The sequence below is a fragment of the Apis mellifera genome, linkage group LG1 (assembly GCF_003254395.2).
Source record: "Apis mellifera strain DH4 linkage group LG1, Amel_HAv3.1, whole genome shotgun sequence".
In the NCBI taxonomy this organism is placed as follows: Eukaryota; Metazoa; Arthropoda; class Insecta; order Hymenoptera; family Apidae; genus Apis; species Apis mellifera.
Window position 1 is genome coordinate 24,703,336 of NC_037638.1, and position 23,740 is coordinate 24,727,075.

Below are 23,740 nucleotides of genomic sequence, written 5' to 3' on the forward strand. Positions count from 1 at the left end.
TTCAATTATTCCATTCCATGAATCCAATTAAAAATACTCAATTAACAAGTGTATGAGAAGAATTACAGATTTACATTTATTCTCCTTACAATTATCCACTTTGCTCGTGGAAAAAATACGATTATTAAAAATTCTACGATATCACGCCATATTATCCTCCTATCTTGTGCATTCAAAACACGATTAACCATATCGAGACCACAACCGTATTTTCGATAAACCCTCCTCCCCCCTTTCTCGAAAAGAACGAAAACAACTCAAAGTTCGATTCTCTCCCATTTATCGAGTCGAAATTAAGGAAAGAATATTCGGGGCGAGGATAAAGAAGAGGAGAGGAAGAGAAACGAAAAGAGAGAGAGAGAGAGAGGTACGGCCTACAGGAGGAAAGGAGAGCGAAGAAGGGAGAGAAAGAGGCGTGCGTCTACCACGGTCTGTCTTCCTGTCGTTATGCTCTCCCACGGCCGAGCCTAATCGAATTTCGCTCTGATCTCCGCTCGTACAGTCGCGCCTCTGCGCCCGTGTTCGCCGCTTCGCTCGCCACTTTCCTCCGCTCCGCTTCGCGTCGCCTTCATTTTCGCGAAGAAGAAAGATAAATGGCGATGAACGATCTCTCCGCCCTTTGCGTTGTCCCGCGATAAACCGGGACCGGTTCGAGCAGCGGGATCTTCGCGAAAAAAGTGGTGTGGAAGAAGCTCGTTGTTGGGGGATGGGAGGGAGGGGGATGAAGGGGTCGAGTTAGATGGAGAAACTTTGAAGGAGAGTGGATCGAGTTCGGTGATTGTATGATGCAACGAGGGGGCGATGAATTCGATTCATCGAATTCGATTGATGTTCGAAGAATGTTGAGATTGGAGGAGTGAACGAAAGTGAAATGGGATTGGACGTGTTTCGGGGGAATGATCGTTCCATTTTTATTAAAGCTGTCTCGTCGAAGTGTAATTACGGTTTAAAGAAAGGTGGTGGAATAATCATAATTCAAAGGAGGAAAGCGTAAAAGTTCTGGAGATTGTGGAGTCCCCTTTGGAGGAAGCTAGGAAATGAAGGAGCGGGATAATAACGCGATGATTAAACTGTCGAAGCGTTGTTCGCGAGTTGAATGCGAATCTTGAATGATTAGCTCGTATCTTTTTCTCTCTACGAAAGATAAAAAAGCAACAACTATTTGTTCTCGTACAAAACTATTTAGAAAAACGTTGCTTCGATAATTCTTAGAGAAAATTCTAACGCGACAAGAGTTGAAAAATTGAAAAAGTCAGAGCAAACTTTTGACGAATCGAGAAATTTTCGTTCGAATCACTATTTATTTTTCGACGGAGCGTCGCGCTAATTTCGAGCAGCTCCTTCGTAATTGTCCGATCTCCCCCCAGAGATTATCCGGATACGATTGCGTGCGTTGCATTGCGCTGCATTATGCAACGAAAGCGACGATTTAATCGACCGGAGACGAGCTTACGTTGAATCGCTCGAAGATTACCTGCGGGAATAGAATTGGATGGAGTAACGAGCAACGATATCGATCGCGCGTGTTAAGTATTTATAACCGTGCCTCAATCCTGCACACAGACGACAAAACGTTTTCGAACATATATATATATATGGAAAACCTCCTCGCACGATCGTCACACTTAATTCCCGCCTCTCTCTCCAATTATCGTTTAAAAGGCTTTTTTAAATTCCATCCATTCAACCCGCGATAAACGCGAGTAATAAACGAGTTTTCCTCCAAGATAGACGAATGATAGAATGAAAAAAAAAACGAAAATAATAAACAAAGTGGATAAGTATTCGAGTGGACACATACAATAGAAGAGTCGATTCTTGGAAGATCCACGCGGAGAGGAAAGAGTGCACGAGTCAAATGCTTTTTTCGAGCAACGAGAATCGAGATTCGAAGCGAGTGGATAGGAATTATCGTCATCTATTCGACTCACGCCATTCGTCCGATTTTCCCCGATTGACTGAATGACGTTTTGATGATACAGCAACATAGTATTATTATTGCGCGGTGTCGGTTTCAGATATTCGAGTGAAGAAATTTAAACTATCTCGTCTCGATCCGAGTAAGAGATCGAAATAGTTGTATTTCGAAACAGTCGAAGGATTATTCACGATGAGAAATTTTACGGTTCACGTTTTATCACTGTTCGCGATATCGTCGTTGATCGTCGATTATGCTTGTTACGCGTTCAACAAATGCTGCCCCCCCGGTGAAGTTTTCACGGGTAAAAAGGTGATTTGTGCCCCAACGCCTGCCAACGCCGTCGAACTGTTCTTCGTCAACGATAATGAAGGTAACAGCGGATATCCCGTTTGCGAGAAACCCGAGCACATCGCCACCACTCCACTCGACCGGCTCAACTCTACGAGTTTCGTGCAGGTATTGAAAATAATCTCGTCGTCTCTCGATTTTACGATTTCTTTTCTTCTCTTTTTTTTTCTTGTATTCACAGAACACGTCCTGTATCGAAATTCTTCACGAACAATCCACACCTCAGAACGTACCGATACTCGTGCATTGTAGATCGAACGAGGACAGGAACGAGAAGGAGCAACTATTCCCCTCCCAATCCTTCTCGAAACCGCGATTCTTAAACGTTAACAGGTGTTGCTCGAGCAAGCAGATTTTCGACTTAATGACAGGAAGATGCGAAACGTCCGCGAACGTTAACGAAGATCATCTCTTAACGTTTCTTAACGTTATTACGAAGAACAAGACGCAGAATATAGATATAGTTTCGATCCGTAAAGAGTCGCTTCAATGCCCGAATTCGACCGCCATGTTTAGTTATGAAATCGATCCAGGGGACGTCGCCATCTTCGACGAATCTTTAAAGGTGAGCATATTTCATTTCACTCGGTCTCGTCGAGCGAGGCGAACATCGAGAATTTTAATGAACCAGGTGTTATCGTTGTATGAAAATGTTGACGAGACGTTCTAATTAATCAATTGTTTTCTATATTCCGCTCGATAAGATTATAATTTGTTAAAAAAAAATAGTTTCTGGAAATCATGGGAAACGATATATATATATACATTGTCATTGTCGACGAATATCTTTTACACGATTTATTTTATTTATTCCGTTAAATTACAGAACGATTCGAAGAATTTCGAAAATCAGATCGTTTAGACGCGATAAAAAGAAAAAGAAAAAAAGCGTGACTTGGCCATTTTAATGAGAAATTTCTATCTTCCTCCTGCTAGGCGATTCATGATAAATGAAATGTAAATGTGGTTAAAACGAATGACTGATTGAACTGGATTCGATGAAACAATTTACATACACGGTTTCTTAATTTTCTCGAAGAAAAACTGTTGTAAACTGTTTTATCAAATTGATGCGTGTTTTATTAATGTTCTAGGATGGAGAGAAAGATAAACATCGTTGTGTCGCTTTAATTATATATTAATTTTTTAAACAAGGATAGCGTATTTAATTTCAGAAATGTTAAATTTAATTAATTAATTTAAAAATATAAAAGCTAAAATTCTGAAACTTTGTTGCAAAGTTTCTAAAATTCAAAATTTATATTTGACATTGTTCCATGTTTAGGTTAGGTTTTTTCCCCTATATTATTTTAGTAGAATTCGATTCAATTGTTTTCGATCGATTAATGAAGATCGCGGCAAGAATAAAAGTTTTTGAAATTTTTAACATTTGAAAAGTTTGAAAGATTCAGCATTGTTTTTCGTTGTTATAGATAACATATGCATATTTACTCGATTCTCTTCCTCTCTTTTTTCACTTATATTTTATTTCTCCATTAGATTTGTAGAACGATTCAATTGTTTTCGAAACCGACCGACTGAACAATGAAAATATAAAAATAAATTTATTGAATCGATCTTGGAAAGATAAACTATTCGTTTATTCGAAGAAAAGAAATAAATCTTAACAATGGTTGCCCGAATTACCATTTATTTCAATTTTATTCTATTTTTAAGTTATCGTTATAGCATGACAATTTCTTGTTTATCCTGTTAGTTCAGTATTTGATCGTATCATTTACTTTTAACGATTAATTTTTTTTATAAATGATTTTTCCAATTATCAGAATTTAAATATGCAATAGTATATCAATATAAGACATTTAAATTAGAATCGAAGAATAATGTAAGGAATGAAAAAGAATAGATCAAAAATAACACTGAAATAAAATCCAAAAAATTTCGAAGCAGACAGAGGAATATCTGTTTTAATTGCAGAGAAAAATAAATTCAAAATTTTTCCCTCTTCTCTGAAAATGTATAATAATAATCTGAGAGACAAACACGAAAAATCAAGACTCGTTCAATTCGACGAGAGAACGAGTTTCATGATCCTTCGCTTTTAGACGGTCCACAAAAACGAAATATAAACGAAAGGAAAAAAAGATCACGTGTTCTCCATACGAGAAAATACAACAGTTTATGGAAGTTTGCGTAAAAACTAATTCGTTTCGTGGAAATATATTTATCGATCGAAAAAAAAAAAAAAAATTGTGCGATCGAAAAGAAAATATTTTCGTTGGAATAATCCGCATGTTCGATATCGCGCAGTATTTCTCAATCGTCCTATTCCCTTTCTTCTTTAGTACAAATCCAAACAAACAAACAACTCGACGATTAGAAAGTATTTACAATTCGAAAGATTTCCACTTGCGTTTCTTGTTTGTCCCGCGTGAGAAATATTGTTATCTTCATGAATACGCTAATAAACTCAATGTGTTTACTCGATTACATCGTATTTCATTCACTTTCAACGCACGTGACAAGTTTCCGTTCCGATTACAATTTTTACGAATTTTTAAATTTTTAAAAAAAATCATCTCCACATTCGTGCAATTTATTCTTTTTTTTTTTCCTTCAAATTTAAAAAAAAAGGAGATCCGTGTTTTCATCTAACATTTCAGAAATTTAATACAGACATTCCGATAATTACAGTTTCCTATCCATATTTAAACCATGATATATATACGTGTATATATATAAAATTTGTTACGTAAGTGAGAATGATACGACGAAAAATTTACGGGCGATGTATACTCGATAAATGAATTATTCCATCATTCCATACGACAGAGGGAAAAAATATACGTTACGCGTGAAATTAGAATAACGATTGTAAACGATCTCTATTATACGAAACCTTTATATCTCGTCAATTCTTTATTTAATTAATTATAATATATTGGGTATTAAAACGGGGAAGAAAAAAAAATGTATAAAATTAGCGTTCTAGTCGTTTTACGGTCGTTTTATTATTCCCTTGCTTCTCTATTTCTTCTCGCATTAGCGTAATTTAGCGCGACGGGAGAGAATGGTCGAGATCCAATTACTCTCCAGAAACTGGAGAGAAACTATTAAATTAGCTCGTATCGCATGAGATTCTTACATTAGTCACATCTGTATCATACACAAGTACGGGATAAATAAAACTTCGATTAAACTCTCTAGGAGGAAGAGAGAATCTCTCTCTCTCTCTCATCTTGTTGTAAGATCTACGTTTAAAATACGAGCGAAAGAAGAAGCGTTCAACTGCTGAAATATCTCAGTGTCAGGGATCATTCAAATTATTGCGCATCAAACACAGTATATTTTAGATAGAAGATCGATAACCTTCGTTCTCCTTACTCGTATCCATCCAACAATCGTTTTCTATCGAAAATTCTCTTTGTTGTTTCTCGATCGATAAGAAAGAGAAATCGTTACTACGAGTATAAATAACGATTCCCTTCGTTTCCCTTAGTCGCAATATGAAACAGCAGTTCAACTGCAATCTACATAAATATCAAATATTTTCTTTTAAAAAAAAAGAACACGATCCTTATCGATCAATTTTCAATCGTGACTAAAAAAAAAATACAAATTTACGAAATTTTATCAATTTTCAACAATTTATGGCTTTCTCGATCGATAAGAAAGAGAAATCGTTACTACGAGTATAAATAACGATTCCCTTCGTTTCCCTTAGTCGCAATATGAAACAAGTTCAACTGCAATCTACATAAATATCAAATACTTTCTTTTAAAAAAAAAGAACACGATCCTTATCGATCAATTTTCAATCGTGACTAAAAAAAAAATACAAATTTACGAAATTTTATCAATTTTCAACAATTTATGGCTTGAAGCGTTACGTAATCGAGTAATTGATTCCACGATCACGATCTACCGTCATCTCGCGTCTCGCTCCCTCTCGAACGAGCGGACAGAGATCGAGAGAAGCGATTGTCGTCTACTAGGCTTTTCTTCATTCACGTATGCACGCCTCTCTATAGTTTATCTATCTGCTCGCCTATCCCGCGCAAACTATGAAATCACGCGCTTGTTTTAGTTTTTAAACAAATAAATAAACGACGATCGAAGAGGAGCCGGGACCAGCCGATCTCCATCGCGATCCCTCATTTCTTTTCGAACGTTCGTTTATCATCGCGGTCTGTTTTCACACGATATAACACGCACGGTTTACAACAGGGACGGGTCTGGAATAGACGAGTTTTTTTATCTCTTGCCCTTCTTCCTCTTCTTCTTTTTTTCTTTCTTCACCATTTGCTCTTGCGTTCTATCTAACGCAGCTTTGTTTCTTTTTTTTTCAAGAAAAGACAAATCGCTAGAAACGGTTACAGTCCTCTTAACGGATAATCGTTCCAGTTTTGTTAATTCTCTACGGATGAAATCTTTTTCTTTTTTTTAAGGTCGTTTACGAAGATTCAAAGCGATAATTGACAGGTAGCGTGACGATGGATTTATAATTTGTATCGCGTTGTTGTAATGGATTTTTAATGGTTGTTAAATCGAAAAATGTATCGAGCGATCTTTATGACTCTTTCATAAAGATATCACGTAACGAAAAATATTCGTTAATTGTATTTCATTAATTTAATCACATTGTTCTACTTTTTTTTTCTTTTTTATCGAAAGATCACGACACGATGGAATCGATACGTAACTCGATTCGATAGATAGACCGGTTTCGTATGTAAGCCGCGTCGCGAAACAAGCACAAAATGGCGAATCAGCCGAAAAGATGCGGCCTCTTCGACACGTTCCGCGCCATGGGGTGAGCGGAGCGATTAGGCACGTAGCCAGAATTTTATTCCCAGAACAAGGGAAATTTTTACAGAATGAATCGAATCCCGCAATGTTCCACTTTAATCTCGTAATGAATGAACCAGCGACCTGGAAAAAGACGAACGATTCATACCTACTCGTCGAACGTTTCGAGAAATTCTATCTATCTAATAAATCAACAACAAAAAAGAAGAAAAGAAAAAACATTACGAATGTTAAAAAAAGATATAATTGAAAAATCATTCACTTCGTCGAAAGCCATAGAGAGAGTTTCTCCAAATATTCATCCAATTACTCCAGAATCACGCGGATGAATATCTGTCTTGTTGTCAATTGATCCAAAACCAGTTCCAAACGATCTTATACGATGTTTCTATATCGATAAATTTTATTTTTCGTTCCACGCTTGCTCAGCTATTTCGCCGCGTATGATTCGATATCCTCGAAACGGAAGCGGCCGGATTCGATATTTGAACTTTATGGTTCGTGCCCTATAACTTTAAACTCCGTTGACGGATAACGAATTTGATAAAAAGGGAGGACGAGATTCTCCTTTAACTTTCTCGTCGATAATTCTCTCTCTCTCTCGCGATCGTGACGAGAAGAAGAAGCATAGTTTACATTTCTCTCTTTACGTATCTCGTTTCGACGTATCTCGTTCGAGATGTGTTCGGCCATCTTCTCGCGAGAAATATGGATTTTTCAAACTTTTGCACGTGTTTTTTTTCTTTCTTCCTTTCTTTCTTTCTCCCTCTTCTTTTCGAAAACAAGCGAGACAGATTTACACGAGGATATTTACGCTTCTTTCTTTCTTCTTCCTAAAAAGAATACTCGATCGAATTGTAAAAACTCGGCTACCATTTTTGCGCGTTCTTGCGTCGCGATCCATGTTCCCGCCGTATATAATCCGACGAAATAAACGACGAGAAAGTGAATTAGTGAAACGTTGGCTTATCTCTCGCTCTCGTTGGTTTAATCGTTGGTGGAAAAAATGGAATCTTTATCGACGAACGTTTGCACCGGAAAATTCAGATTTTACGGAATTCTTTTTTCCCCTTCTTCTTTTTATTTAAATTTAAATAGATATTCATCGACGATTTTTTACTTTTTCCCTAATTTCTCTAATCGAGTATTTCAAATCATTCCCCCCTTTTCGTCGAATTAAGTTTCATCAAAATTTAATCTCAATGAGGTTCATAAACCAGATTCAATACGATACTTGTTTCCACGAAGGATTTAAAGGTAAAATCAACATATTGTTGTACGTGTTCCTTCGTCAGAAATTATCAATAAAATTACAACTAATAAACTAGTCAAACACGTAACACCAACAAAGCATTACCCAACATTCGCCTCAAAATGTTTACCCTTTCCTATCGAAGCCTTTATCCCAAGGCAACCCTTTGCATAACCTCTTTCATCCATAACTTTTCGCATATCCCTATATATATATACTGCACAAAACTATTCAACATTGTATCTAACTTGAGCATAACTTTTAAACTCTTTGTCAAATCTTTATTTTTAAAAAGATAAATCTTCGTCGATTCTTCATAATTTCTTGCCTCGAAACGCGTATTATTATTAAAATGCCAAAAATCCAATTCTAATTTTCTATGCATCCCCGTATATATTGTATAAAACTGTTCAACGTTTACATTAAATTCCAATCGACATCAACCAAGCTCTCGAACTCTACCTCCAATTATCCCTCTATCAAACATTCCAAAATATCATCCTTTATTTCTCATTCGAATCTCACGCGTATCCTCTTGCACGATCACATCAAATCCAATAATCCAGTGCACAAATCCTCATTTAACTTTCCGTACACGCGAAATCATTCAATACGTCCGAAAATTTCCAAATCCCGATAAACAAGAGGTTTTAACTAACTCTCTAACTATCTCTAATTATATCCCTCTATCGAACATTCGAAATATTCACTTTATCTATCTCACTCTCGGATCCAAAAATAATCCAAACTTGCCGCCTTACTTTCATACACCGCGCCAACGCATCTCAACAACATTTAATAAATTCCGGAAACAAGGATTTGCAACAAGAATTAACCCCCTCCACCAAATTTTCGATCTTATTTCACGCTCGAGATCATCTTTTGCTTTGAATCCAACTCGATACAACGCTACGATCTCTCGAACGATCGATACTCGAAATTCGTCGCGACGTCTCTTTTTCTTTCTTTCTTTCTTTTTTTAATCAGAGGATTAGCGGCGATAAATATCGGCCATCCTCTTTTGTTGCACGCAGCGGCGCGGATCGGTCCCGTCGTCGAAAGGATGAGAACGATGTGGTAAATAAATTCGACTCATCGGTCGGGAATCTACGGGGCGTGGTGGCACACCGGTGTGCAATGGCGTAGCAACGATGCGCCGCCGGTGAGACCAAGGACCGCATTGCGGACGGTGAACGGATGGAACGGTCTCTGATTCCAATCGAGCGTGTCCTTGCACACTCGATGCCTGGTAAAACCCTACCGTTTCATAATAAACGCTTCGCCCCTCACCGAGAGATCCTTTCTTCTTCTTCTTCTTCTTTTTTTTTTTCTTTCTCGTTTGAATTTTCATGAATCTTTTTTTCCTCTCGCAAGAGTTTTTCCCGGCTAAGAGCGATGGAAATTTCGGTAGATTCGAAGAATTTTTCGAGTCGAGGAGAGGAGAGGAATTATTAAGGAAAATTCGAAAATCCTAATTTTTTACGTTTTCAAGGTGAAGAAAGGGGAAGGTATCGATGGATATTTGAGGAATTGTATTAAATTTTTATGGGAATTCCGCCAGCTTTGAAGAGATACAGCGATGAAATTTACTTCTTCCATCCAATGATACGGAAATAATTATCGTGATAAAAAAAGAATATTGGAAAAGAATATTTCGACAAGAATTCCGAATCGACTTTTCGACTGTTTCGAGCGAAAGGCAAGCAAAGAATTATCGCAAAGAATAGCACGTCTCGTCAAAGGGAATAATCATCCATAAACGGAGGAAGTGGCCGTGAAATTTCTTTCATGCTTTTTTTAAAAGTTCGACACCTCTATTGCAACGTCTCGTCGACTGTTACAACGGGGCGTCGCACCTCGTTCTCTCTCTCTCTTTTTCTCTCTCTCTCATTATTTCGCAAGGTGAACGATCGGAAAACGGAATGCCGGGGATGTCGTCTATTGAAAACGAGATAACGAGCGGAAATAAGATTTTTGTGTTAACGCGGGGGCGGGGAAGGAGAGGCGAGAAAGAGAGGGAAAGGTCTGGCGCTTGGTGAAAACGACACCGAGATTACCACATTTGTCACGTGGCCGAAGAATAGCCTCGTAAATCATGCTCGAATCTTTACATCCTTCTCCGTTTTCCCATGATTTCCGTTAGTAAATTTACGATTCGTGACATCTGTTTCTTTTTTTCAACGTCGTCTTTATCTTTTCGATGCTTGCGATTAATACTTTCTTCTCTGTCCGATCAACCTGTTTGTTCAATTATTGCTCGTTACGCATGCGCAGATGCACGTCTACTTACTTATAACTTTTAAGAGATCGCGATTGAATTGTGTTTTACAATTCTCGGCTAGAGAATACCCGATCATCCTTTAAAATGGAACAACTTTTTTAAATTAAGTTAAAAACTCACTTAAATTCAATTAATTTAACGATCTCTCGTAAACAAAATACCAACAAATTTCTGCTGACGATACAATTAGATCAAACTTCGAAACGCGACGTAATTACAATTCGTTTATGCAGAAATTTTCAAACGCCGTTATAAGAATTCCTGAAACACTATTTCTTTACGATATCCTTTCCGATACCATGAAAAGATATTCCACCATCCGTGGAACCGTGAATCCGTGGAAGATATTTCGAAGAATCCCTCCAAGCATCCAGTTTCCTCTTGCGCGAACGTCAAAACAATTTTCATAGCGTTTCAAATTTGCCGCGCTTCAGGAATGTATGTACCCGATGGTCCGCTTGCTCGGTCGGTAAATCTCCTCGCAGCTCCACGCGAGGATGCAGCTCCACGCAGACTATGCGAAGCATTTCCGTGTAATTTTCCAGGTGTACTTGTGGAAAAACCAAACGGTGGAGAGTTTCACGATCACAGAGAGGAACTCGTGTCTCGAGGTGACGCCGGATTTCTGGTCGAAGGGGCGCATAGTTGTTCGTGTTTGCAGGGACGAAGAATTGTGCCGGGACGGTAATTGTGTGAAAAAGTGTTATAAAAGTGATAAACCTAAGTTCATATGCCAGGAGGAGAAAGAAACGAATTTCACATCGAATTTGATTTTCTACGACAAGATTTCGAATATCACTGGGACTCCTCGAAACGTCACAGGTTTGTGTATAGGTTATGTATTAGGTTACGTGTTAGATATTTCATGGAACGCGAGAGAAAAGACGATTTTCCGCTTTCTCTTCCTTCGTTTCATTCTTTTTTATTCGCGCATTTATATTCTTTTTTTTTGTTTCTCTTCTCCTTAAAGAATATGGGGTGATGTTCGGACTTCCGATATGTTCGAACAATATGTATTTGGAATCCATGGAAGACACGTTTGGCACGACATCGGATGGACGTTTGAAGCTATCGCTTGACGATAGCAATCTATGGTTGGAGCAAGACATTTACTGCCTGGATATCATTCAAAAACGGGATGACATTTGTGAGAAAAATTTCTACGCTGTAATCTGCTTCCCCGAAAGTCCTGAAAACGAAATCATGTGAGAGACTTGTTTCATTTTATGTTATATCGCGCCTTATCGTATTGTATAGTAGATTAGATGGATAGATTCGATTCGTTTAATATTAGTTAGTTAATTAATTCAATTTTTCTGCAAGCGTGTTGCTTTGATAACGAAGTAAATAAAAATATCCGTTAAACCGTGACACGATATAGATAGACGGATCAGAAAATATCAAATTGAAAGGAAAAAGATTTATTTATTTCTGCTAATATATTTGTTGAAAAAAAAAAAAAAATACGAAATTCAAGATAAACGTCTCCGCGTATAGTTATTTTTTTTTACACGATAAATTAAACACGGTTATTACATAAATTAAGCCCCGGTCGGTAAAATCGTTGGCGAAGTGGAAAAAAAAAGGAAAGGAAAAAGGAAAGAAAAAGCAGCTACTCGATTAGCACGCGGTGAAATAACCGGTGATGTAAAACCTTATATTGGCGAGAGGGGGAAAGAAACAGGGTTAATGCCATTTTATTCCCGTTGCCATTCCGTCCGCGTTTCTTTTTTTCGTTTCGAAAAAAAATTTTTAGTCCGATAAAGTTCCCTTCTATTCTATATTTTCTGCAATTTACGCATTTGGTTAAAACAGGTGCAAGTCGTTACAAAGTATAAAATGCAATCCTTCCTTTTCCTACTCACGCGAGTCACGTGCGTTATCTTTTATTATTTATTTATTCCTTGCTAGCTTTGCAAGCGTTTCGCATTCCATTAACTTTTACGCTGGAATATACGCGACGCAAGAGATTAAACATCATCCTCAACATTAACTTTATCTTTCGACCCGTGAAGGGAATCATCGAGCGCAGTTTACGATTAAAATAAAAATATTCGAGTATACTCAACAAAATTCCTTCAAAATTTTATTCTACATAGTGCGATTAAAGGTGTATGAATTTCTTTCGAACGGGATCGAATATGTAATAATTGTAAATCGTACGATCGTCGAATTTTTTTTGCAATTTTAAATTAAAGAAAGATTCGCGCGCGAATTCAAAATCCGCCGTTTTCCCGCCACTTTTGCTCGCATCGATTCGTGACGCGGTTGAAACCTTTTAAACCTTGGGTTTTTTATCGCTACGAATCCGTTTGTTTAACTTAGCAAAGTTTAAACAAATAAAGCCAATCGAGAACGAATCGAAGTTGGCTTCGAAACTTTCGCGCCCATTCCTCTCTGCTTTTTCCTCGGGATCGATTTTTAAACGAAAATTTAAAAATATATACATATATATTTTCGATTGCTATAAAATTCCAATGATAAAATGAAACGATAGAAATACATTGTAGATACATTATCAGATAGTAGAACAAAAAAAAATTCAAAGTCTTATTTTTGAACAAATTTCAAAGAAATAATATTACTTTTTTTCAATCTTGTAATGCAACAATAAGGCAAAGGTAAATTCTATTATCTTTAAAATAAATTTCGAAAAAAATAAAATCGCCGCTTCGATTTGTATCAAAATCTTCAAAATTTTTTTCTAAATTTTGTTCCGATTCCAAGTCTCTCGTTAATGGCTATCTTAAGTTTGTCGTTATGACTCGAAATTACCTGTACGTACACATGTCCAAAAAACCTGTTGTCATTATGGGGGAGGATTATTTCAGAAACTATAGATATAAAAGATTGGACACTGTGCGTTTCCCCGATGCTGGTCAAACCGTTCGAACCGGCATCTTTCGCGTGTATTGTGCCCGCATCAATGCCAGATAGCCAAGTTGTTTGCCACAGTGGATGTGGACAATGTGTACGCTCGTATATCTTCAAGCAGAAGAATAAATAACAATGGTACAAGTCCATTTGCCTGATGAATAGAAAGAAGGGCCATTCACAGAGACAAGTCGTAACGAAGTGGCTATACATTCGTGTTCGTTCCTCTGTACGCCTATAATATACGTGTATGTATCTCTTTCCTTTTTTTTTTTTTTTTTTTTTTTGTTTTTATCCCTTCGCTATTTACCATGATCTATTCGAGCATTGTTCATCAAGCTTTCTGCGAAGCTTCGTGGCTTGATCGTGAATTTTTTCTTTTTCTCTTTTCCTCTTTTTCTTTTTCCCCTCCCTAAAACGATTCGCGACACTTTTGAAATTTGTACCCGACGGTGAAAAATGGTAAAAATGGCGGAGGAATTTCGATTCGAAAACGTTACATTTTCAAGAAATGCGAGAAAATTAAACGCGCGTGTACCTTTCTGGAAAGCTTCGGCGCTGGAACATCTTTTTTTAAAAACGACGTTCGTGATATTTTTGAGATTTCTACGTTTCTGGCGGTGAAAAATGGTAAAAATGGCGGAGGAATTTCGATTCGAAAAGGTTACATTTTCAAGAAATGCGAGAAAATTAAACGCGCGTGTACCTTTCTGGAAAGCTTCGGCGCTAGAACATCTTTTTTTAAAAACGACGTTCGTGATATTTTTGAGATTTCTATGTTTCTGACGATGAAAAATGGTAAAAATGGCGGGGGAATTTCGATTCGAAAACGTTACATTTTCAAGAAATGCGAGAAAATTAAACGCGCGTGTACCTTTCTGGAAAGCTTCGGCGCTGGAACATCTTTTTTTAAAAACGACGTTCGTGATATTTTTGAGATTTCTACGTTTCTGGCGATGAAAAATGGTAAAAATGGCGGGGGAATTTCGATTCGAAAACGTTACATTTCCAAGAAATGCGAGAAAATTAAACGCGCGTGTACCTTTCTGGAAAGCTTCGCGTTGGAACATCTTTTTTTAAAAACGACGTTCGTGATATTTTTGAGATTTCTACGTTTCTGGCGATGAAAAATGGTAAAAATGGCGGGGGAATTTCGATTCGAAAACGTTACATTTCCAAGAAATGCGAGAAAATTAAACGCGCGTTCGTGATATTTTTGATATTTTTGAGATTTGTAATGGTGAAAAAAAAAAATGGCGGTAAAAATGTCAGATTTTCAAATTCGAAAAAACTAGGTATCTCTTAAAAAAAAATGTTAACTCGACATCCATTTTATTTGCAAAAGCTTCCTATTTTCACGTGATATTTTGCATCTGACTTTCCTCGTGACATTTTTCGGTTCTTTGGATATGCGCATAGAGAAACAACTTTGGTACTCGCATGGTAAAAATGTCGTTTCCTTGCGAGAGTGGAGGAAAAAAAAAAAAAAGAACCGTGACTTTTCTCGCGACTCGTCATAGGGAAAAAGTTGAACTACACGGTTTATTCGCGGATTTTCCCGGTAATTACTTTCATGTAAAAATTACGCCGGTTACGCTCTTGTTAATCGCGACTAACGCTATATATTTTACACCACCGTGTTATTAAAAGAAAAATTCTTGCAAAAGTGTTTAAACTCAATCTAACGGTTTACTATTCAAAAACATAATAATTGAAAACTTTTCGAAGAAACAATTATATATTTTTCTTCGTAAATTCATTCTGCTAAGAATTCTGAATAAGTGAATAAGAGATCTTACGAATACAATTTTTCAATTTTTACGCAACAATTAAGAAAGCACAAAGTTTATTCCAGAACTTTCCAGAAAAAAAAACGAACTGCTTTCCGAAAATTTCCCAAAAATTAAAATTAAAATTAAAAATCGTACGCTTTCTCCACGAAATCACAGAATCAAACGAAGATTCGCTCGATTTAGATTTGGACAGATTTCGCGAGCCGCGCAATTTCCTTAATTCAAGCATAAATAAAGATCAACCAATGTTAACGAGCTTGTTAACGGCGAGATGGGGGGTGGAGGTGGAGCCGGAATGAGTCGATTTATATTTGCAGACGTGATAACGGGGATACTTGCGCGTGATTCCCTCCTCTTTGTATCCATGTCCCTGTTACTTTAAGCGGCCGAGAGATAAACTTCGTCTCTCCTCGGTGGAAATTCCGAAAAGCGAGAAGGGTTCGACGGACGATTCGATTCGTTTTATCAAAGAGACTTTACTTTCTCTCTCTCTCCAATCGGTTTTTTTCACCGATATTCCATTGCCTCGCGGAGAAGGCGCGAGCTGAAGACGAGCTGTCCCAATTAACGAATTACGCACGCTCGAATTTTTCGTTTGTTGATGAGAACGAATCGGTGAGATTCTCGCGATAATTGGATTAATAATGGTTAAAATGGTTCGTCTCAATCAGAAGAGATTGCAGCTCTGTAATGAAATAAAAGCTTTCCTTAAATCGTTGCTTTATTATTAATGCATTTATTAGTAATTCATTTTGATGAAGATACGTATTTCGCAATTAATCAATATGATATTGTTATGTATACAATTTTGTTATTGTTTTATATATATATCTGCTACTATTATTATTCTTACGATTACCATTCCTTTAAAAGATTCGATTAATAGATTCTTTAGAATAAATAGGAGGAAGAATAAAAATTTCATAGGATTATAACGATTCTTCTTCCTTTTCTTTTTCAGGAATGTAGTCAAAAGTATTTTGCAAGGCATCAGTTTCATTTTCTTACTGTTAACTCTGATCGTTTACGTTTGTCTGCCCGTGCTTCAAAATCTGCATGGAAAAACTCTCATGTCCCACGTGGCGAGTCTTATGCTGGGATATCTTTGCCTTTGTGTATCACCTTGGCTCAAGGATGTTAAAGAGAATACAGTATTTTGCTCTGCATCAGGTGCGTATTTACTGATTTATGATATATTTGTTTCTCAATTTCAAATTAAGATAAGATTAAAGATGCGCTTAAAAATTCAACTTGAAAAAAGTTGAAAGAATATGAATAAGAATAGAATTAACAATATTAATTAATTAGAATTACCAAAGAGATTATCATACATGTACGGAAATATCTGTCCTGTCCTGTGGAAGAAGTCATACCGTTTATTATTTTAAAAAAATAAGTGTTCATAATAATATTTAATTATCAATTTCGCTTGTAAAAATGGTTTGTACATATTTTGCATAAATACACAACGCATCGGCCTGTATGCAATCATGCTTGGATATTTTCATGGGTTATTTTCAGAATTCTAGTGTTCCGTGTAATTTCTTTAGTCACCTTTGAAAATATCACTTTGACTCGATAGTGAACGAGAAGTTAAATTCGACCTATTTTCCCTTTAAAATATTCCTTTTTGAGGATAACATTTCGAATTTTCCGAATTATCGATATAAATAATTATCTCATAAATCAGATTAGAATTAAGAATATATTTTTCACGTCAAATGGAATAATAAATAAATAGGAAATTCTGTAAATATCTTTGAAATCACGGAGGAATTTTAATATCTAATGTATTCGAGAGAAATGATGAAATTTTTCAATCTAAGAAAATTGTAGAGAAATAAAAATCTAATTTAATTCTAATAATAATTATCTCTCTCTTTGAAAAAGTGAATTTGAATCACTTTTTCACGGTAATATCAATTTTAAACAAAAACGAAAGTTTGAAAATTTCCATGTCACGCTCTATCGAATAAAATTTGGAGCGAGAATGAAATAATAGAAATCGAGAGCTAAAAATAGAAATCGTATTAAAAACGTATCGATAACGTAAAAAAAAAAAAAGAAAAACAACAACAACAAATAAAAAAACAAACAAACAATAAAACTATTACATGTCATCGTAAATATCAAAATTCATCAATTGTATCTATTCATCGTTTCGAAATCTGAAATTTGGACAAACTCGTTTAAAATGTTTTATTCGAAACAAAATAGAGATAAAACATGATACGATATTAAAGTTTCAATCGATGACGAAACTTTTATATTATAATTAATTCGAATAAAAGAATAAAACTCGATAAGAAAATGCAAATAAATGTTCGAAACTGTGTTACTAGAAGAAAAATATTTAACAAACTACTAATCGCTAATTGACAACAGAAAAAAGAAACGTACAACTATTATAAGGAACCATTTATCTTCATTTTCAGGATTCTTGTTGCTCTTCTCCTTCCTGTCAGCTTTTTCCTGGTTGAACGTCATGTGCTTCGATATATGGCGAACATTCGGGTAAGATGTTACTAGCCATCTTTACCTTAGACACGTTGTTTCGACTAACCTCTTACATTTTTTCCTCCGTCTTTTCTCTTTTCTTCTTTCAGATTTAATTAAAATTTTCAATTTATAAGTTTTTTTCTCCATTTTGTAATACCTCGTCGATAACGACACATTTTCCATTCTCACGCGATCGATCGGTAAAATCACCGCGCGCCAACTCGGTCGATAAACATCGTTTCACAGTGATGGAATTATCCGATCCAGTCTAACTTGGCCGTAATTCGAGGAATATCATTTTGTTCTCCGGTTACTAATTTCCTAGTATCGTCACGTTCGCCAACAACGGAACAACAATAATTCAGTCCACCTTTCATCCGCGTCACGCTAATATGTTTACCGAGATTTAATTTACAAATTACTGTGTCCGCTGTTAAAACTACAGAATAAACTGTCGTTCACGTGATGTTTTACGCGAAATTCTGTAACTGGAATAAATTTCTCGATACTAGTGGTAACTAGTCAAATCAACTTTTATTCCTCTTTTCTTTTTTCTTTTTTCTTTTTTTTTTCTCGTCATAGTGTGATTCACAGTTATCACACAGCGCAGACTAAATACTGGAGAATGAAGTTATTTTTCATTTTGCCTACGCAATTCTCGTTATAATTCTTTCGCGATATTTTATCATTATTTATTATTTTTATTTTCTTTTTTTAACCGTTATTTATTCTTATCTCTTCCTTTTCGTCTCTCTCTCTCTCTCTCTCTCTCTTCGTATAAACAGATATCTCTTTGGTTCTCTCCCTCGGCTATAATTCTCGATCGAATGGCAGACGTCGAGCCACTGATTTAATTCCGCGCTGTCGCTTCGCGAAACGTTCAGACATATTATGCGGTACGAAGCGGCGTGAAATTGCGAGATTGCTCCGGTTTAATCGCCGATCTTTGAATTAATCTAGCTTATCTTTCTTTCTTTCTTTCTTTCTTCGTCTAATCGAAAAATGATTTCAATTATTTTATCGAACAAAGAAATTTTATTTTTGGCAATATGGATTTTTTAGTTAATCATTTATGCAAATCTAAATTTATAAAATAGTAATAAACTTTTAAGAAACGATCACGATTTCGAACGGTTATTTTTAACATTTTCTCATTTTCTTTTCGCGTCTTCGTTTCAATGCTTCTTTCGAACCGAATAATTATCTTTGCAGAATTTTAATACTTTCAAGAATGCTTCAATCGAATAATTTCTTATAAAATAAATCTTCCAATTGTTTCCTAAGAACACGAACGTTCTCGCGAGTATAATCTCTCATCTCAACAGACTGCAGGAAGTTTGTGTTTCTTGGCTACTAGATTTATAAATATACCGGAGAAAATAGATCTACGTGAATCGAGAATCGTTGTCTTGGCACCATCCGCTTTTCTCGTTAACTTTGCCGAATTACTTCATCCATATTTTCCCGAAAATTGCTATTCCATTCACAATGTTCTCATTCCCTTTCTTTATCCCGATCAATGGGGATGTATTTATAACTATTTGTAATCGGGCAAATTTCTCGTGTTGGTGAATTAACTTAATTTTTTTTTTCTTTTTTACGAATATTATCGATCGAAAGGAATTTATTTTTGTAAGAGCAAAAAGGAAATTTGTTCCATTTCCAATTCTAAAGAATTTTCTCGATAATGGAAATAATCGCAAAGTTTGATCACGATATATATTCCTTTCAAAATAATTATCGATTTTTTAACAACCACGAATATATTGCGACAGATATAAAAGATATGGCACGTTTATAAATAGATAACGGTAAGTAATAATCATTTATTCACTAACTTTCGCGATTCCAAGAACCATAACGATCCGATTTAACTGAAAGGGGCCATAAATCGACAATTATATTTCGCATCTGTTTCGTCCCATGCCAAAAATTCTTCGATTCCCTTTTGGCATCCAATGTATCAATATGGAAACGAAATATTATTATTTCGATTCGTTTACGCGTTGATCAATCAAAAGTTCCGCAGATTTAACGCGTCCATTAATTTTCGAACGTGTGGTTTACGTTTAAAAAAAAAAAAAAGAATAAAGTCTCTGTGTTGTATTGATATTTAAAATTAGGATTCTCGTAGATGATACTTTTAAATCCTCTCGTTTTTTTAATCAAATCAAGAATCGAGTTATTAAAATAGATAAAATTATTAAAATAGAATTTGAGTAGAATTTGATAATTCTTGTTAATGTTTGTTGAACCTTTTAATATTTTAAAATTTATCGCGTTACATTAAGATTTCACAGACGTTCATTCATTGGATTGCAATAACAATATCGTAATTACGGATTTAATATTCATCTTCTTACACAATGGAACTCGTTTCTGACTATTATCTATTCAAACGCTCAAACCATTCTTGTCGCCAATTTTAGTTTATTACAATTTGTACGCGTGTTCGTTTCAATTTAAATTTTGTTGACTAATTTACATAAAATTATATATTAAATCGATATTAAATCCAATCTACTAATACTCAAAAACCCTTGTTATTTCTTAATGACAAATATCCTTGAGAATCTTAAATAAAAATATCTGCGTGTAAAAATTGAAAAAAAATATTTTCCGTGGGAAAAGAACGCTTCGAACATGGATATTTTTAAATAAAAATGTAATATTCTCTTTGCAGGAGGTTTCAGGGTACTTTCACCAGGGATCGAAATCACGGCAAGAGGTTTCTATTGTATTGTCTATACGCGTGGGGTCTGCCAATGTTCATCACGGTTTCCGCCATCCTGGACGATCAGTTTTTAATTCTGCCAGAATTTCTCCGTCCTCGTTTTAAGGAGAACTGCTGGTTCCAAAGTGAGTCATCAACATTGAAAAATTGATCGACTCGAGCATTATATTCTTATATTTGCGCGTTGAAAAAATTATTTCAAATTTTTTATATCTCGTATAAAGCTTGACTCTTTTGCTTCTTTCTCGTTGATCGTCGATCAATAATTAAAAAAATTTTCCAAGTGGTAATTTAAAAAAATTATCCCGTTAGAAGTGAATACAGATTCCTCTCAATTGTCAATAAAACTTTTCCTGCCCGATTTGGATTACGATGTCAATCGATTAAATAATCCAAGCTTTATCGAAATTGGTATAGGTAGTTCCTAACGACTCCTTTGAAATTGAGATTATATCTTGAGTAAATTATCGGTTTTATTTCCGAGAATGATTGGCAATTTCGAGAATGTATTGCTTCTATAATTTACGATTTTTATCAATTTAATTGTTCGTAGAATTAAGATATATTATTAATAGTTTGTTGCAATCGTTTGTAAGATATAATATAAAATTTCCAAATACGATTAATATTACAATTTAATATTACAATTTTTAAATTAATAAGCAAGATAATGAAAAATTAATATCATTAATCATTGCCAAAATTTTATCTACTGTTACAAATTAAAAATCAATCATATTTTTTATTCTTATCTTTAACACAAGGATATTACTTATAAATCTTTCTACTGTTATTTTCAATATCCAATCTATTTATAACCCGGAGAAGAAATATAAATAAATTCGCAAACGATCAGTTTGTTTCTCAACTTTTGTTACAACTGACCATTTGTTATTCTTTTTATATTTTTCTTCGCTTTTTCTTAGCCAAATTTATATACTATATTTGTTTCACTTTTTTTAAAATTATTTTTACAACTTTTCCTTTGTGTTCCTCGTCGAATTCCAATAACTGATAAGCTGAAAAACTAGCTTTGCCAGTCTCGACGTCATCCACACACACACATACACACACACGTGATACCTGATTTGAGACTGATTGGCATGGATATTCTTGTAAAAGGTCGACCTAAATCCTTCTCCATCCTTTCTATTGTCGAGCCACGATATCGATTGTTCGATCTCTGCAAATATTTATTCGCGTATTTGTATTTATTAAGGGTAATTTTAATAAAAGCTCAGCTCGAAGATTCATTTGTGCACATTATCATAAGAAAATTGCAAATTTTTCAGAATACGGGGATATTTTATACTTCAAAAGTGTGATCATCATCCAGTTTATAATGAACATCGCGTTCTTCATCATGACGGCAAAACAGTGCAGCAAGGTGAAAGCGGAATTAAAAAAGGTTACCACGGACTCGTCGGATCCGAGGAACAAACAATTTCTGGCCAACAAATCCAAGTGAGTTCGAAATGAGATTCGACGATACGAATAATACATTTCACTTCGATGAATGTAATTTTAACTTTCAAATTGACGTCTTTTTCCAATAGAAAATGACGAATATCTTAATTTAAAAAATTATATCATTAAAAAAAATTATGGTCGATTAAATTTTTAATTATCAAGTAAAATTAGAAACATACTCAAATCCAGATTCATCATGAACGTGAAGCTGTTCATCGTGATGGGTCTGTCCTGGATAGGAGAGATCATCTCGTCCATGTTCGAAAATTACGCCCCCTTCAAATACCAGAACCAAGTATTCTACCCGACGGACATATGCAATTGTATCCAAGGATTGTTGATATTTATGCTGTTCGTGGTTAAACATCGGGTTTATCAGGCGTTGAGGAAACGGCTGGGCCTCGACGAGAAGGAAAAGTTTGGTTATCGAACCACCCTTCAAGATCCGTTCAAAATGAGGAAAAGCGTGAGTAACAGCACGTTAACGTCCACGTTCGCGGTTAGCTCGATACCTTAATCGAGATCGTTCAAATTCTATTTCAATAAGTTCAAATCGATCCAAAGAGAGATATATATATATTATATTTTTTTGTATATTTTGCTTTTTTTTCCACACAGAGCTACTATACATTTTTTACATTCTTACGATATGGTAATCTTTATATCTTGGATGTATAGAATAGCGGAAATCGAAATTATTGTTACTTTAGGATAAGTAGAAAAAGAAAGCCTAAAAGAAACAAGTTGAAAAAGATGGAGATTTTTAAATAGAATTATATATATATGTATATTTCGCATTGACTCGAAGAATGCATAAATATTTACCATCTAGTCATACGAACGTGTCATATTTTTTTTGAAATTTTGCCAATGAGGCGTAATTTTTTCTTCTAAGATCTAATTTGAATTTTCCTTAATCTTCGTTCACTTTTCGTTCTTTTTCTTCTTCAAGCAGACAAAATTCTCGAAAATTCTATCTTACTGCCACGTTATCATCGGATCTTCCGCTATTTTTCTTTTTTTTTTCTGTACAAATCGAGAGTACAAAAGTGAGAGAAGCTTTTTTCTCTCTATTTTCCTTTGATCGAAACCTCAGGGAATGAAAAGGATATTGTACATTTATTTCTTTAAATTATCCTCGGTTATATATTATACTCGTTTATCTTGTATATCGTATAAAATTATTGCACAAGTTTTATATAACGACGTTTATTATTTTTTATATTTGGATATATAGCTTATCGTTGTATAGCAGAGTTGTTCCTTGCCTGCATACGATAAATTTGTAATCGAACAAATTATTATGTAAATGTTGTTAACCGAGCTTTAAATATCTGTACGTTAAATTTATTATGTTGAATAATATCAAAAAATAAAATCTCTTTGCTCCTTTATTCCCTCCTATTTGTTAAAATTATTCAAATATATTAAACTTGATTAAACATTTCCTACAAATATTCCTAATTCCTTTTTCACTGTGCCATTTATTACTTCATTCCTTCTTTTTTATCGTCTCTTGCCACATTTTAGAAGATTTTTTTTTTCTCACGTCCAGTTTTCGATCATACATAGAATCGAGGAGAAAATGAAGAAAAGATCAACGACTCTTTCAGCTTTTAGTTTAACACAAAAGCTCGCAAGGGCTATGGAAAGATGGGTGAGTTTTTTTTTCTCTCTCTTCTTTTTTTCAAACCAGCTTTAAATCACGCACGATAAACGGGCCTTTCCCGAAAGGTTTATTATACTCTCGTCTCGATACGAGGAAACCACGAGCGAAGGAAAATAATCACGCGACACT

At 35.2% G+C, this 23,740-nt stretch overlaps 1 protein-coding gene across 1 annotated transcript; it reads left to right on the plus strand.

Moving 5' to 3' along the window:
* The first annotated feature begins 496 nt into the window (after positions 1-496).
* On the plus strand, positions 497-23,336 carry LOC100577142 (G-protein coupled receptor Mth). Its single transcript, XM_026446250.1, has 9 exons — positions 497-2,377; positions 2,451-2,834; positions 11,118-11,394; positions 11,543-11,777; positions 16,201-16,409; positions 17,675-17,753; positions 20,422-20,597; positions 21,765-21,936; positions 22,132-23,336. The coding sequence occupies exons 1-9, from the start codon at positions 2,111-2,113 to the stop codon at positions 22,457-22,459; spliced, it is 2,127 nt and encodes a 708-aa protein (XP_026302035.1). The 5' UTR covers positions 497-2,110; the 3' UTR covers positions 22,460-23,336.
* Positions 23,337-23,740: the final 404 nt, after the last annotated feature.